The 14,168-nt window shown below is 49.0% G+C and overlaps 1 protein-coding gene across 5 annotated transcripts in view; it reads right to left on the reverse strand.

Annotated features, from left to right (window-relative positions):
* Positions 1-14,168, reverse strand: part of PLXNA4 (plexin A4) — a 469,014-nt gene that overhangs the window by 366,727 nt on the left and 88,119 nt on the right. For all 5 annotated transcript variants that reach the window (XR_010663653.1, XM_065938908.1, XM_065938911.1 and 2 more), the window contains exon 3: positions 10,592-10,774. Coding sequence is in view for 4 of the 5 variants with exons in the window: in XM_065938908.1 (XP_065794980.1) it covers positions 10,592-10,774 (183 nt within the window). In the remaining variant the exon portion in view is untranslated. The remainder of the gene's footprint in view (positions 1-10,591; positions 10,775-14,168) is intronic.

Here is a 14,168-nt window from a genome sequence, read left to right on the forward strand (position 1 = left end):
CGTGACAGGGGCACTTAAGGCCAACAGTGTGGTTCAGGTCCATACAAGGCCTCAGATGATCCTACCGGATAAAACTTCATGGGGTTTAAGAAGGATGGATTCTGTGAATGATATTTAAAATGTAATTTCCTCTCCCAAGCCTGGTATATCTGGGGGAAGACCCAGAAGAGCTTTAATCATAAAGATTAAATAAGACATTCTTATTGTATGCTCATCTAAAGCATTTAAAATATGGCTTTAGGTACATACAACTTTTCAAAAAGCTGGTGCCTCTATCATGAGAAATCGCTGTAAAGGGATTCTGTTTCTGGTAGAAAAGCATGGATAAATTCTGTGCTCTTTGGGGGCAGGTAGGACGAAATAGAGAGAATTGAATGATCACAGTGGGGAAGGCTGGCAAGTTAGCAGAAGGACCAAGGTAGAGAATTCATCCACTTACAGATCTTTAAGAATGAATCAAAGGTATCTAACCATCTTCACTGTTATCAGAAACCACAAAGCGTGTAAGACACCCATGTGATTATAGGTATAATCCTGCCTGAAGCAACATTTGGCATCTGGGATTCCTGCTGGGAAGACCTGAGAAGCATCAGGATTTGATGTGACTTGTGGATGCAGTGATGAGAGTGGGTCATAAGCCGGTCTCAGCATCGTGCTGGCCCCTCAAGTCCAACCAGCCACTGAGGGCACACCCAAGTTCAGCTCCTTCACCCCCAGTGCACTCTCAGTCTGATGGGAGATATGAGTAGTTAAGCAGAAGTGAAGTGAAGTGAAGTGAAGTTGTTCAGTCATGTCCGACTCTTTTGGATCCCATGGACTGTAGCCTACCAGGCTACTTGGTCCATGGGATTTTCCAGGCAAGAGTACTGGAGTGGGTCACCATTTTCTTCTCCAGGGGATCTTCCCGACCCAGGGATCGAACCCAGGTCTCCCACACTGTAAGCAGACACTTTACCACCTGAGCTACCAGGGAAGCCCCAGTTAAGCAGAAAGACAATCCAACTCCCTGGTGAGAGTCTCTTCCTGTATGCCTTCCCTTCCACCCTTCGTGCTCCCAAGACCTCTGGAGCCTTCAGGGTGGGGGATGGTGAGGGAGGAAACTTCTGGAAGGGGGCTCAAAGCAGAAAAACTTGGTTGAGGGGAGGCACTGGGGATGTCAGAGAGTGGCCCTGAGGAAGAGAGACCCAGTGGAGGGGGAGGACCCCTGAACCAACACCCACTGCTCCTGGACCCACTCTTTGGCCTACTTTTCCTAACAAGACTCACAGAGGCACCAACAGGGCAAAGCAGGTCAAGTGAGTCAACCATCCAATCACAATGTCCCTCGAGCCACTAAATCTATGAAGAAATTGTGGATCCAGAGCTGCCTCGGGACTTACTACCCCACTGTCCTCCTGGGTAAGCCGTCAAGATAACATCTGCGAACGGATTTCCCCTATGTAAAGTGTACAAGCCACACAACGAGAAGAAGCAGAGGACAAGAGCTGAGAGAGCAAACGTGGGGCGAGCAGGTCCAGACCAGAGAAAAGCCCCGAGGCTTGGGTGGCCGGGCCCAGCATTGAGGAGGAAAAAGAAGGCTGGATGGACTGGTGGAGGTAGATGCTACAATGACCATGGGGTCTAAGGAGACAGTATAATTAGGTCCTCAGTTGCAGGGGGCTTGCCAAGAAGTTATGGGATACGAGCCAGTCACGGGGACCTTGGTTGACCAATAGCAGGAAAAGTAATCAAGAACGCCTGAGCACAGTCCCAGGGGCTGCTGGGAGACAGAATTCTAGTGAGAACCCCCAAGACAAACACCCCAAGTGAGTCCTGGGTGGCGGGTCAGTGGTAAGTACACACACAGCTTGTTTCCCAGAAAGCCTCCGGCCCCTCCTCAGGACCATCGCCCACTCTGCTGTGCAATGCGCTCCAGCGTAATTGCCCCTCAAGAGGGAGGCTGTTCTTGGAGGGAGGTTTGCGATGTGAGAGCTGCGGCGGAGGTAGGACCCCACCATTTCTCAAGTGGGAGCCCCTTCCTTGGTATTTCAATTTAGCTGGGATCCTGGAGACTCATAGCGTGAGGGGCCAGGCAGAATGCAGGGCTGGAGGGCTGAGCTGGGGGGCCTGTGTCCTCAGAGAGGCTGGACCTCTGACATGCAGGTGGGTGACAAGCAGTGGGGGTCACAGAAGCTTGGACAGGAAGATATATAGGTTTTCAAGTAGAAGAGTAAGAGAATTGGAGCTGTTTTAGATAAATGAGTCTGGCACAATCTACAGGAAATTAAAGTGGGGAGTGCCTTGAGATGGGGAATTCAGTTACAAACATCCACACTTGACCACTGGGGCCCTGAGCCAGGGCAGAGACAGAGGGAAGGAAAGGAAAGTAGGAAGGTTCTGGCCAACAGGTATGCTGGCCAGATGCAGGAGGTAAGATTTACCCACAAGCTGAGAGCGTAGCCACAGGTGGAGTCCATGACTTGCCTGGATCAGTGAGGGCAGATCTTAGATCAAATCGTGCACCCTCCAGTGAGTTACTCAATCCCTTTCCTCCTGTGTAGAAGGGAGGTTGTAGTCTTTACCCAAAAGGAAAGGCTGAGGATGCCATGAGATGATCAATGTACACAACACAAGGAAACACCTAGAACGGTGCCTGGTGCCTATGAGGTGTTCAAAGCACAGTAGTCCCCTTCCCACCCTCTTTCCTGCCAGGTGCAATCCACAGGAAAACGACACTTCCTAAAAGCTAGGTCAAAGATGAGCACACGTCCTTCTACTCCACCATCTTGTGGCTTCCCTCATGGTTCAGTTGGTAAAGAACCCGCCTACGATGCGGGAGACCTGGGTTTGATCCCTGGGTGGGGAAGATCCCCTGGAGGAAGGCATGGCAACCCACTCCCATATCCTTGCCTGGAGAATCCCCAGGGACAGAGGAACCTGGGGGGCTACAGTCCATTGGGTCACAAAGAGTCAGACATGACTGAGCGACTTTCACTTTGCCTCACTTCACTTTAAAAGCTAGGTGATCCCCCAAAGAGGCCAGAGTCATGGGGCATGGATTCTCCATGGAATCAGAGCTCTCATCAGTTACTGACATGAAAGGTAATTCTCGCTCATCTACCATCACAAGTTACTACCCTTTCCCTAAGATGAGCTGAATCCCCAAGGACACCTTCCCGAGCTCCCAGACTACACACTCAAGACGATGTGGTGTCCTCTGGCCCTGTGAATGTAGCAGGCCACTTCACCCCTTCTGGTTCATCCTTTGGGTTCTCTACTATGTCAATCAAAGTCTCTAGGAGCCCAAAGTCAGGATTCAGTGCTGGTGCCATGATGGTTTCTGAGTAAGGCTGTGCTTCTTCCTACACCACTAAAAGTCAACTTGAACTTTAAAAGCACTGGCTCCGGTGTCCTTGATGGCTTAGAAACAAAGCCATCATGTGGCAGGCAGCCTCTAAGGTGACCTTAGTGACCCCTGCCTCCTTATCCATACCGTTGTGGGAGCCCCTCCCCTGAGTGTAGGCTGGATCCTGTGACTGGCTTCTAAGAACAGGATGCCACAAAAGTCATTTCTGAAGTTAGGATTCAGAAAACCGGGCTCTCCTCATGCTCGCCGCCTCTTGTTGGCTCCCTCTGTCAGCTGCCGTGTTGTGTGAGTGGCCATCATGGGGAGGCCCATGTGGCCAGGGGCCGAGGTCTCCAGTGAGGACCTGAGGCCTCACACTGCCAAGTGCATCATCTTAGAAGAGGATCCTCCCCCACTCCAGTCTTGAGCCTGGAGATGATGGATGCTCCAGATAACACTTTGATTATAGTCCTCTGAGTCAGTGGACTTAGCTAAGCCAGACCTGGATTCCTGACCCACAGACTCTGTGAGATAAATTTTTTAAAGCCTCTGTGTTGGGGTCATTTGTTACACAGCAGTCCATAATCAACACATCTGTGTCCCCTGGGGGCAGGATAGAAGTCACAGAGTGAATGTGGGAGATGTGAGGAGTTATTTTAGAAGTCACCAGGAATGCCTCTATGAGAAACCAAAGCTGCTGAAAGAAGCACCATGACACCACTAGGAAGCAAGTCCAGTGGCCATATTCATGGGAAGTCACTCGAGAACAAGTAGGAACTATAAACAGACCCCGCCCCCCCAATCAGAGCTTCCACTGGCATACTCTGAGTCAATCTGGCTACCACTACCTTCCCCATCCCTGGTCCTATCCTGGCTTGGAGCCTCCACCAGGATCACCACCCAGATTCTATCCTCTTCCCGTCCAAAATTGATCAGCTACGAGCCCAGCAGTGAGGGGACCATCGACAGCTAGGTGCCCCACCTCCTCCTCTTGCCTCCTGCCTCCTCCCTCTTCCTCTGGTACATCATGCCTTTCATCCTCTCCCATCTTTGTTGTCTTGGTTACATGGCCAGACTCCTGATATGCTGCTAGTTTTCATTTTAATGATATGTTCTTGTAAAGCACAATATTTTACTTCAATTGCATGTGTCACTGGATAAATTCCTCTGGCGTGCCTGGCATTTGAGCATCAGCTGACTGAGCACACTCTATGATTTGGGGTGTTTCTGCAGCACTTTCTTTAATTTTAATGTCTGTGCTTTAATTTATGATCAGGATCATTCTATACAAATGTATATATACACACACACACATATGATTAAAAAAAATGGCACACATGTATCAATAAATCTTGAATTGGCAAAGCTCATTTGAAATCATCTCCTTAAGTCATGTGCACTAGCAATGATCATTTGGAAAATAGAACGACAAATGTTTTCAGGGTAGTATTTTCTGGGGATCTCAAAGTGCGTTTCAAAAGGACACCAGGAGGAGAACAAGTCTAAGCCCCAGCTCTTGGGGTCCAACTGCCTTGAGAGGGGCTGCAGCAGATGCACCATTGAGAGGACACCACTCTAATGCCACTCGGGTCAGCACTGGTGACCACTGGGGATCCCCGCCCAGAGACTTGCATGACAGGGGGTGAGCCTCAGGGCTGAGTAGTGAAAAGTAGGGAATGATAAGAAAATAGCATGAGTGGGAACACATTTACACAAAAAGGATTGTTAAGATCTACACGGGCCTAATACTTGCAAAACCGGGGGTGGGAAATGCAAAAACAGCACGACAAAAATAACAACAATGACAACAAAAAGGCAACAACTTTGATGCACTTTTCTCATTATGGAAATTGTCTGGCATTCATTCTTCAATATTTCTTATTCCTTTCTCCTTGAGTGCCTACCCAAAAGCAAAGTGGCCAGCCTCTCTGGTTTGAAAAACTCCTAACAGAGGATGAGATGGTTGGATGGCATCACTGACTCAATGAATGTGAGTTTAAGCAAACTCTGGGAGATGTTGAAGGACAGGGAAGCCAGCGTGCTGCAGTCCATGAGGTCGCAAAGAGTCGGACAAGACTGAGCGACTGAACGACAACAACAGCATAACAGAGGGAACTGACCAAACCGTATATCTGGTACACTCAGCTTCCGCTCTGATCGCAGGGCAAGCTAGTTTTAACTGGATCGCCACTGAATTTCGTGATGCCTCCAGCCATGTAGAGAGCTTTCCCTGACATGAATTTCTTTTTAGTTAATTTATTGTTATTATTATTATTGTTATTGTTATTGTTTTTATTTTGCTATTTGTTATTTTGTTATTGTTATTAGTTATTATCAACTGAGTTATTGATAAATTTCCAGGCATCTATTAAAGAGTTCTCAGATACAGAGGAAGTTGCAAGGCAGGGGCTGTACATCTCTGATCCGGTGCTGCCCTGTGACCCGGGCACTGCAGAAACGCGCACGCACAGAGCATCTGTTTCAGGGAGCCTGTCCTCGGACGACACAGCCTCAGGCGAGTCTCCCCCCACCTCTACTAGCTGCCCTCCTGGATCCGTGTTCAGGGCCTATGGAACACAGGCGAATCAACGCCAAACAGGCTCAGACAGAAAAAGGCAAATACGTATGATATCATTTATGTGTGGAATCTAAAAACTCTGATACAAATGAATTTATATACGAAACAGACTCATAGACATAGAAGACAAATATATGGTTACCAAAGCGGAAAGAGAAGGAGGGATAAACTAGGAGTTTGGGATTAACATATACACATTATTATATATGAAATAGATATAGATTACCAACAAGGACTCACTGTATAGCACAGGGAACTCTACTCAATATTTTGTAATAACTTGCAAGGGAAAAGAATTTGAAAAGAAAAGCTAGATATGTATAACTGAACCACTTTACTATACACCTGAAACTAACACAATATTATAAATCCACCATATGTCAATAAAATTAAAAGTGAAAAAAAAAATTCAAACAGGCTCAAAAAAAAAAAAATTAGGAAGACTGAATTAAGCTGTATGACAATTCCCAAGAAGAATGACTTGGTGTTCTCTACTCCTGTGACTCTCCACGCTGACACACACCCACACCATGGAGGCTGTGTGTGTGTGCACGCACACACACACACACACACACACACACACATCCTACTACAAGCCAACAGCAAGGCCAGCCAGGGTTCTGCTTACCCAACATTCTCCCAGTGCTCCGCCCCTTGGTGTGTGCAGTTCAACCTAACAAAACAGCCAGGAAAGATGCAATCACAAAATGAAAGGAGCAATCACACCTCAAGTGGAAGTTTATGATGTTCTGGTTCACAATGAACATTAGTCTCTCCCACTAATGTCAGGCAGTAATTCACTGCCGAACAGCAGCCATAAAATATGATCACTTAGTGGTAAAAATGCCAGAGACAGAGAAATCGGAGCTGGAATATTTAAGCAAAGAGATCTTGTCCTCTGAGGCAACACTGACCTCATTTCCCCAACTTGGGCCAAAGGTTTTCAGATTTATACAGACACCTTAAAGCAAATCGGAATGGTGCTGGCCTTAAGAATTTAACCTGTAGTTGAAACTGTAACAGCCTGTAACTTATTCCTAAATTTCTAGGCACCTCCTGATGACTGGAGCATGTATGTGCCAATGCCAGCTGTAACACACGCACACACACACACACACACACACACACACCAGAAAAAATAAAAGACATCCAAATTGGTACTTTCCTCACCTCCTTTCCCCCTGCCTCATGTGATGTGTGCACTAAAGGAGTAAAATTACGGTCATCAGAGACAAGGTTGCCAATGATGGGGACCCATACCTTTCAAACAAACTGGAAAGTCAGTAATTTTCAGGGCAGCCCATGGATAGCTGCTACAGTCTAGCTCCTGAACTCCTGAAACTCACAGCAAACTCCCTTACCCTTAGCAAACCCCCTAACTCCCTCCCGCCCAGCCTTCCCACCTTGAGTCCCTTGTCATATTGCAAAGAACTCTGCAAGGCCCTTGATTCACGCGGGAGATTATTACAGGTCTCAGAGAAGCCAGCTCTGTAATTACGGCAGCAGTATGATTTCTATTATCCTGAGCCCCCAGTTTCAGTAGCTCACAAAACTTCCCACTAAATCCTCCCGCAGCCCCACAGCTTTTCATGGCTGGGCCTCTGCCCAAAGAGTGAATGGGGTCCTGATAACCTCTGGGAAAAGCAGGACAGAGTTACGACAGGGGAAGGGGAGTGGTGCTCAGTGAGCCAGAGTGGTGGGAAATTCTATTGTTTAGAAAAAAATAAATAAATGGGCCAGTTTCGCTTTTTATTATTTCAAACAACAGACGCGGTGGCCCAGCTTTCCTTTCCCTATTCAGACTGTCCCCCAGGGCCGGCTGAGTCTGCAGGAGTGTAGCTGGGCTTCAGCAAAACTATTAAAAAGGCCACCATTCTGAGCTCTCAGAGCAGAAAGTCTGGCTGCCCCCATGGCCTGGCTTTCCCCCAGGAGGGCCACTGGCTCATTCCCCCACACATGACTCTCTGGCCCTACTTCTCAAATGTTTATGCTTCACCAGTCCCACTACAGCTCTGGAAATTAAATGTAATGTCCCAAGTGATTGAAATAGAACCTCGCCCCCAGCCCCTGCTCCAAAGGAAAAGATGAGAAGTGCCAGTCCACGGGTTATAGAGCCCCAAAGCCCCTGGTCAGGTGTGGCCTGTCATGGCCAGCCTGGCTGACCTCGGGGGACACTTCAGGGTAAGGCTCTGCCCACAGCCTATCCCACAATGGACGTCTGTGTGCACTTGGCCTGCCTGGGGTCCTGGAGGTATCCTCAGCCCCCACTCACAGAGATGGGCCTCACTCTGACCCCCCATCAAGGGACCGGCTTCTACAGGTGAGAGAGTCGGCCCCCATCAGCCTCCAACAACCCTCTGACCAAGAGCACACATTTATTTGCAAGTCAACCAACTTAGGTTTTACGATGCAGCCATGGCCAGGAAACTTTTTTTCCCCCAAGAGAAAATAACTTCTGTTCTATTATGTGCAGTGAATTCTCAATGTTTATATCATGGACACCATATACCCACCAGCTCAGAAAATAGTAAAAAAAAAAATTCTTCTATAGGGTCTACTTGGTCTGGCCAGCAAGTGAAAAGATCCTCTGGCCCCTGGTAGGAAGTTGAGGGGGTGGGAACCTTCCAGAATATTGAAGGAAGTCACTTCTCCCTTCCACTGAGATGGGTTTAGTAGAGATAAGACCTCAAGCACTCCCAGTTCCTTTGCTTACTTATTTACCCTCAACAGTGCTTACTTAGCCATCAGAGCAAGCAAAGCAGGTCAACAGACATTTCACTGTGTGACTTGTATATGGGAATGACTTTGGTATTTAGACTTTGGTATTTGGTATTCGGTATTTGCCAGCAAAGCGAATTCATTGAATCCTCATGAAGAATGAAGTCACCTGAGCAACCAACAGAAACATCTTTTCCTGAAGTCCCTGCTCTAAAGCTCGTGGACCACCTCCCCCCACCCCCCGCCCCGCCTTGGCTTATACGGAGGCTTATCAGACACAATTTCAGCAAGTTTGGTTATCTGATTTCCCAGCTCACTGAAAGCTGGAAGCCGCAGCTCAGGGAGGAGGAAGGGTGCTGATGTGGACCAGGATTCCTGGCAGCATCTGGAAGTGATGAGTGACAAGGTGCCCTAGAGGAAGAGCCGCGAAGGCTGCAACAGTCAGACACAACACGCCTGCACTTTCCAGCATCCTTCCTGGGCGTCCATGAGCCCAGTCCACCATGTGAGTAGTGACCACAACAAGAAGGCCAAGGCAGCAAGAAAATATTCATTGTGCTTAACATAGCCTTCTCAGAAAGGCAGGTGACTAGGAAATATCATTCTTCAAGCTGTAAGGACAAAGGTTAAATTAATCTATTCATTTGGCATAGAAGGCAGTACACTACAAAGAGGTGGATGATCCCAGTGCATGCTGGGTTGTCCGCATCACCCTTGCCACGTGCCATGGCATTTCACCAACATATGTTTTCTCTTCCAGCCACTAGCCATGTAACTGCTCCACACACGTCCCCAACCCACACACACTCTGCTCCCTGCCTCTCCCCCTCCACATTCTCACCCTCCAGCCCCACCACTTTTTCCACAAAGATGTACAATCTGAAGAAAGAAAAACAATGGCTGGAATGGGCTGTCACACCATAGGACAGCTTAACAGGTACAATCTCGAGATTTGCAGAGAGCATTTCCCCTTGACCATCAAGCGTATACCCACAAACACAGCAAAGAGAAAAGTAGGCATCAAAACTCGGTCTCAGATAAGGCACTGCCGCTTCATCCATCTGAACCACATGATGTCCAGAAAATGCCAGGGTAGGCCTAATTAAAACAAGCAGGATCTCCGCATGGCATCATCAGTATTTCCCAGGAGAAAGACTCAAGAATGATTATCGGCCAACAGAAAACGGGACCTACCGCCTTGAGTTTTAGAAAGGCTTTTGATCCAAGCAAGAAGGGCACTCTGGGGGACCAGCGCCAACCCACTGAGATGAGTGCCCAGGCCAAGGCGGGTGACAGAGTAGTTCTGCATAGAAGGGGACGTGAAACACGGAGGATGGGCCAAGGTCACCCAGTACCACTGAAGCCAGCAAGCTTCTGGAGAACGAGAAGAAAGCTCATGTCCCCGGATCACATGGTTCCACTCCACCTGAAGGCATTTCTGTGCTCCCACAGCATCCATGGCTTCTTCATCCCACGATCTGGCTCTTAGCCCCAGTAGCAATTCCCGAGGGTACTATATACTTTCCTCCATCTGTTCCCTGAATGAATTCCAGATGGATGCACCAGCCAGAAGAGCTGAAGAGGGAAGAACAGGCACATCCCTTACCCCTGTCCATCCTCCCCAACCATCCACACCTAATAAAGGTCTTGCCTTGGGGCATAAGCCCAAGTTGGACAGAGCACACCACTTAGACTAGGAGCCTGGAGACGCACACCTCTCAGGAACACACCAGCCCCAAGGGGTGGATCCACACACTCACCCAGTGTGAGTCCCAAAGCAATCCTCCGTGTGAAGGCAGAGAAGGGACAAGAGTACCACTGTCAGCCTCAAAACAGCAACACACCTCCTTAGCACAAACCTGTATCACCAGTCAACCAGGCCCGGGGTAGCAAGAGAACGCAAGCCAACATCCGTCCCGCTGGGGACAGGCTGTCTGCACAATCACCAAAATAACTGCCCCTTGTCCTACCTTCTTCAGCTTGCCACTTTTGGTGCCCACGAAGGCCAGAGAGTGATTCTTGTAGACGTAAGCGATGACAGAAGTCATGCGGTCCCTGTCCTCTGTGAAGACGGGGATGCCACGCACCATCTCCGACACGCCCAGGGGGGCATTCATATCCAGGCCACAGAAGTTGTCATCAATGGTTAAGAGCTGAAAAGGAAGAGGGAGAAGAATTAGAAGTGAACAGCAGGGTAATTTGCAGAGGTACTGAGTCAGGGAACTCTGGAGCTAGGAGAATCCTCAGAGGTGAATCATCTGGTATAAATCCCTGCTTTATCACATGAAAAACTCAGCTTCAGAGAAACTAGGTAGTCTGTCAACAGTCATCTAGGTAGGTTGCAGGACCATGGCAGAAGGTCACAGATCTCTGGAGTCTTCTTTCTACCACACTCTGCAACCTCTCTGCCCCACCTCCAACCACTCCAGGTACCATCTTGATAGCCCATCATCACAATGACTTGGGAAAACACTGGGCCACCACCCACGGGCATGGGACCCAGGCATCCCTGCTAGGGAGTGAGAGGGGCGAGGTTTCCACATCTACACACTTAGTGTTGAACAGACACACAGGTCAGGACTCAAAGGTGGGGAATGGAGAAACAGGAATGTTAATACACGTACGCCAACACCGTGGCAGAGACATGTATGGACAATTGGTTGGGGAAAGGAGGAATGGGAGGAGTGGAAAGTTTGTGGATGAATTCAGTCAGGCCACAGGTGCCTCCCTATGTCCCATCTCAGGCTCCTTCTTCTTTTACAGCATAGTGAAGAAGGGCAGCTCTGACATTTTCATACTTTCACCAGCATTTCCCAAAATGCCTTCCATGGAATACAAGTCCCATAAGATTTCCTACCATAAACAGGTTCCTTGGGCAAATGATTTTGGGCAATGTCCTGAAACCCAGTACATTCTAACATCATGTAAGATATTCCTAATTGTTACACACACAAAAAAGGTGTGAAAAGTCTTTTTAGGAAGAAATAGGTTTAAAATTCTCTCAGCAGTTTTTCCAAACAATTTATTTCCTAAACCATTTTTCCATGGGAACACCTCTTAGCACCCCTTCAAGAGAACATTCCCTGGATTGCCAGGTACCCTGTGGGACACAGGGACCCAACTCTTGCTTATGACTCTGGGACAATTTCAGGAGTCAGGAACCAACAAGTGAAGCCATTTCCCCACCCTACCCTACCCCCAGTGTTTTAGCTCAGTCTCTATCTGTTTTACTCCAGGCTCCCAGATCCCCATGTAAGCAGAGGGTCACAGCTAGGCAGTCCTCCCGGGGAGTGGCTAAGACCTTGACAGTGGTTGCTGAGGGGCCTCCAGTGCCCCCCACTGAGCAGCTTGGGGGTTGGCACAGACCTCCCTGAGGCTCTAAGATCCTACAATGGATTTCCCCCTTTTCCTCAGAAGAACTGTCTCTCCTGAGTCATTCCATCTCTCTGTGCTTTGATTTCCCACTCTATAAAGATGAAGGAAACAACCTCCGCTTTTTGATGGGCGTCCATAAAGCCTATAGAGCTCATGCCTGTAAACGCCTTTGGACTTTTCAGAGAAAGCAGGGAAATAAAATACAAGGTGTCATTTTTTAAAAGCTCCAATCCAGCCAAAGGAAGAGGCTTCTGGAGAACCAGCAAGCAGGCTCTTGCCAGCAGAGCCGCATCAAAGTGGCCAACTCTGAGCTTTCCAGGGATGCAGGCGCCCTCAGCTCCCTCCCAGCAATGGGGGACGGGGGTGACAGGCAATGTCTGTGTGCCAAGCATCTTGGCCTCCCTCTTATTGTGGTGGGGGCAGCCAGGGCAGGGAGGGAGCACATACAGCCATGTGCAGAGCAGACATCCATCCCACATCCTGCCTTTGGCCTCTCTTGCATCGTCTAATCCAACAGCCCAGACCAAACACAACCCCTATCTTGCTTAGTCATGTCCAACTCTTTGCGACCCCATGGACTATAGCCCACCAGGCTTCTCTGTCCATAGCAAGAATACTGGAGTGGGTTGCCATTGCCTTCTCCATAGGATCTTCCCAACCCAGGGATAAAACCCAGGTCTCCTGCATCACAGGTGGATTCTTTACTGTCTGAGCTACCAGGGAAGCCTTTACTACCTCCATTCCCTCCAAAAACAACTTCAGGAGTCAAAGGCAGGAGGAAGCTTTCAAGGTCTAGTCTGACCTTTACGGTTCTTTCCTAAAATGAGGAACTGGGGATGGGAGAGACAGCTAGGGTGGAGAGTAGAAGAGATGGAGAGGAAACAGGAAGGAAGAAAACCCAGGTAAAGGACAGACAATGTCTTCTCCCTGGTGGACATAACCACGGTGACTGCCAAGCATTCAGAGGGCAGCTTAGGGATCTTCATGGCCTTGCAAATTCCTGCCTCTTGTCCTGTCCTCACCCTGGATTTTCTCGACCCTAAACTGTGCTGCTGGGATGTCTGCCATTAGCCAAAGGACCTCGCCACTAGTACCATTTTCCAAGTAGATAAGGCTGAAGGACTGTCCACTCTCCACAAGGGGAAACTGAGGCAGAGAACAAGGCCGTCCATGTTTCCCACCGCACCTGGCACAAACACGCTGCCTTGACCTGATGAGGCTCAGGTTGTTCAGCCCCCAGGACTGCAATTCTGAGTTTTAAGTTACCAGATACCTTTCTTCTTCACTGGGCAGAACATGAGGTGAAAATCAACTACCTACAAAAACCAAAGTGTACATTCAGCCAATGACTGCATTAAATCCTTGCTTGCTCAGAGACAGAAAGTCAGGGACCAGTCTTTACCATGGAAGCATCTTGCACCGCAAAAGGCCCGGTGAGGAATATTTTCATGGGAGGGGGGCAGTGAGAACAGCTCAGCCTGGCGTCCTGGCAGCCAAGACTCCACCGGTTTCAGCTCAGGACAGCTCCCTGCGAGACCCACACAGGAGGCAGATCCGGGGCTCCTCACCTAGACCTGCAGGTACGTCCCCAAATTGCTGACCTCATGGTATTGTCATCAGGCTCAAAGGAAGCAAAGGCCACAACTAACTGGGGCTCCTATCATAGCCCTAGGATTCCAGAGACAATGATGGCTTCCCACCCAGACTCCCCTGTGCCTTGGTTTCTTCCTCTGAGCGGGGCCCCAGGTGATGAAAGGGTAATGGAGATCCTGGACCAGGAGGAGCCTGGGTGTGCATGGATGCTGAGGTCCCCAGTTGTGGCATGGGGTGGGGGTGGGGTCTTACTCTTCACTTCCTCCAGCCAGGGTTGATAAGGGAAGGATTTTTAACAGTGATGGAGTGGGAAAAAACACAGGACTTGGGTTCACACGGCAGCTGAGCAGCTTCCCAAGCATACACCTTGGCACAGCCTCCTCCTGCTGCTCTCTGGGCCTACCATTCCTTGATAGCAATATGGGCAAGATGGGCTCATCCTGAGACCCAGGTGACACAACAGGTGTGAAGGCACTGGCTAAACTGGAGAGACCTTCAAGTTACAGTGCTTTTTCGGGTTCATTTTTCTGATGGAAATCCTTCTCAGAACAGCCTTGGGGGGGATGGGGATGGTGCAGC

Source organism: Muntiacus reevesi, chromosome 6 (assembly GCF_963930625.1).
Source record: "Muntiacus reevesi chromosome 6, mMunRee1.1, whole genome shotgun sequence".
NCBI lineage: Eukaryota > Metazoa > Chordata > Mammalia > Artiodactyla > Cervidae > Muntiacus > Muntiacus reevesi.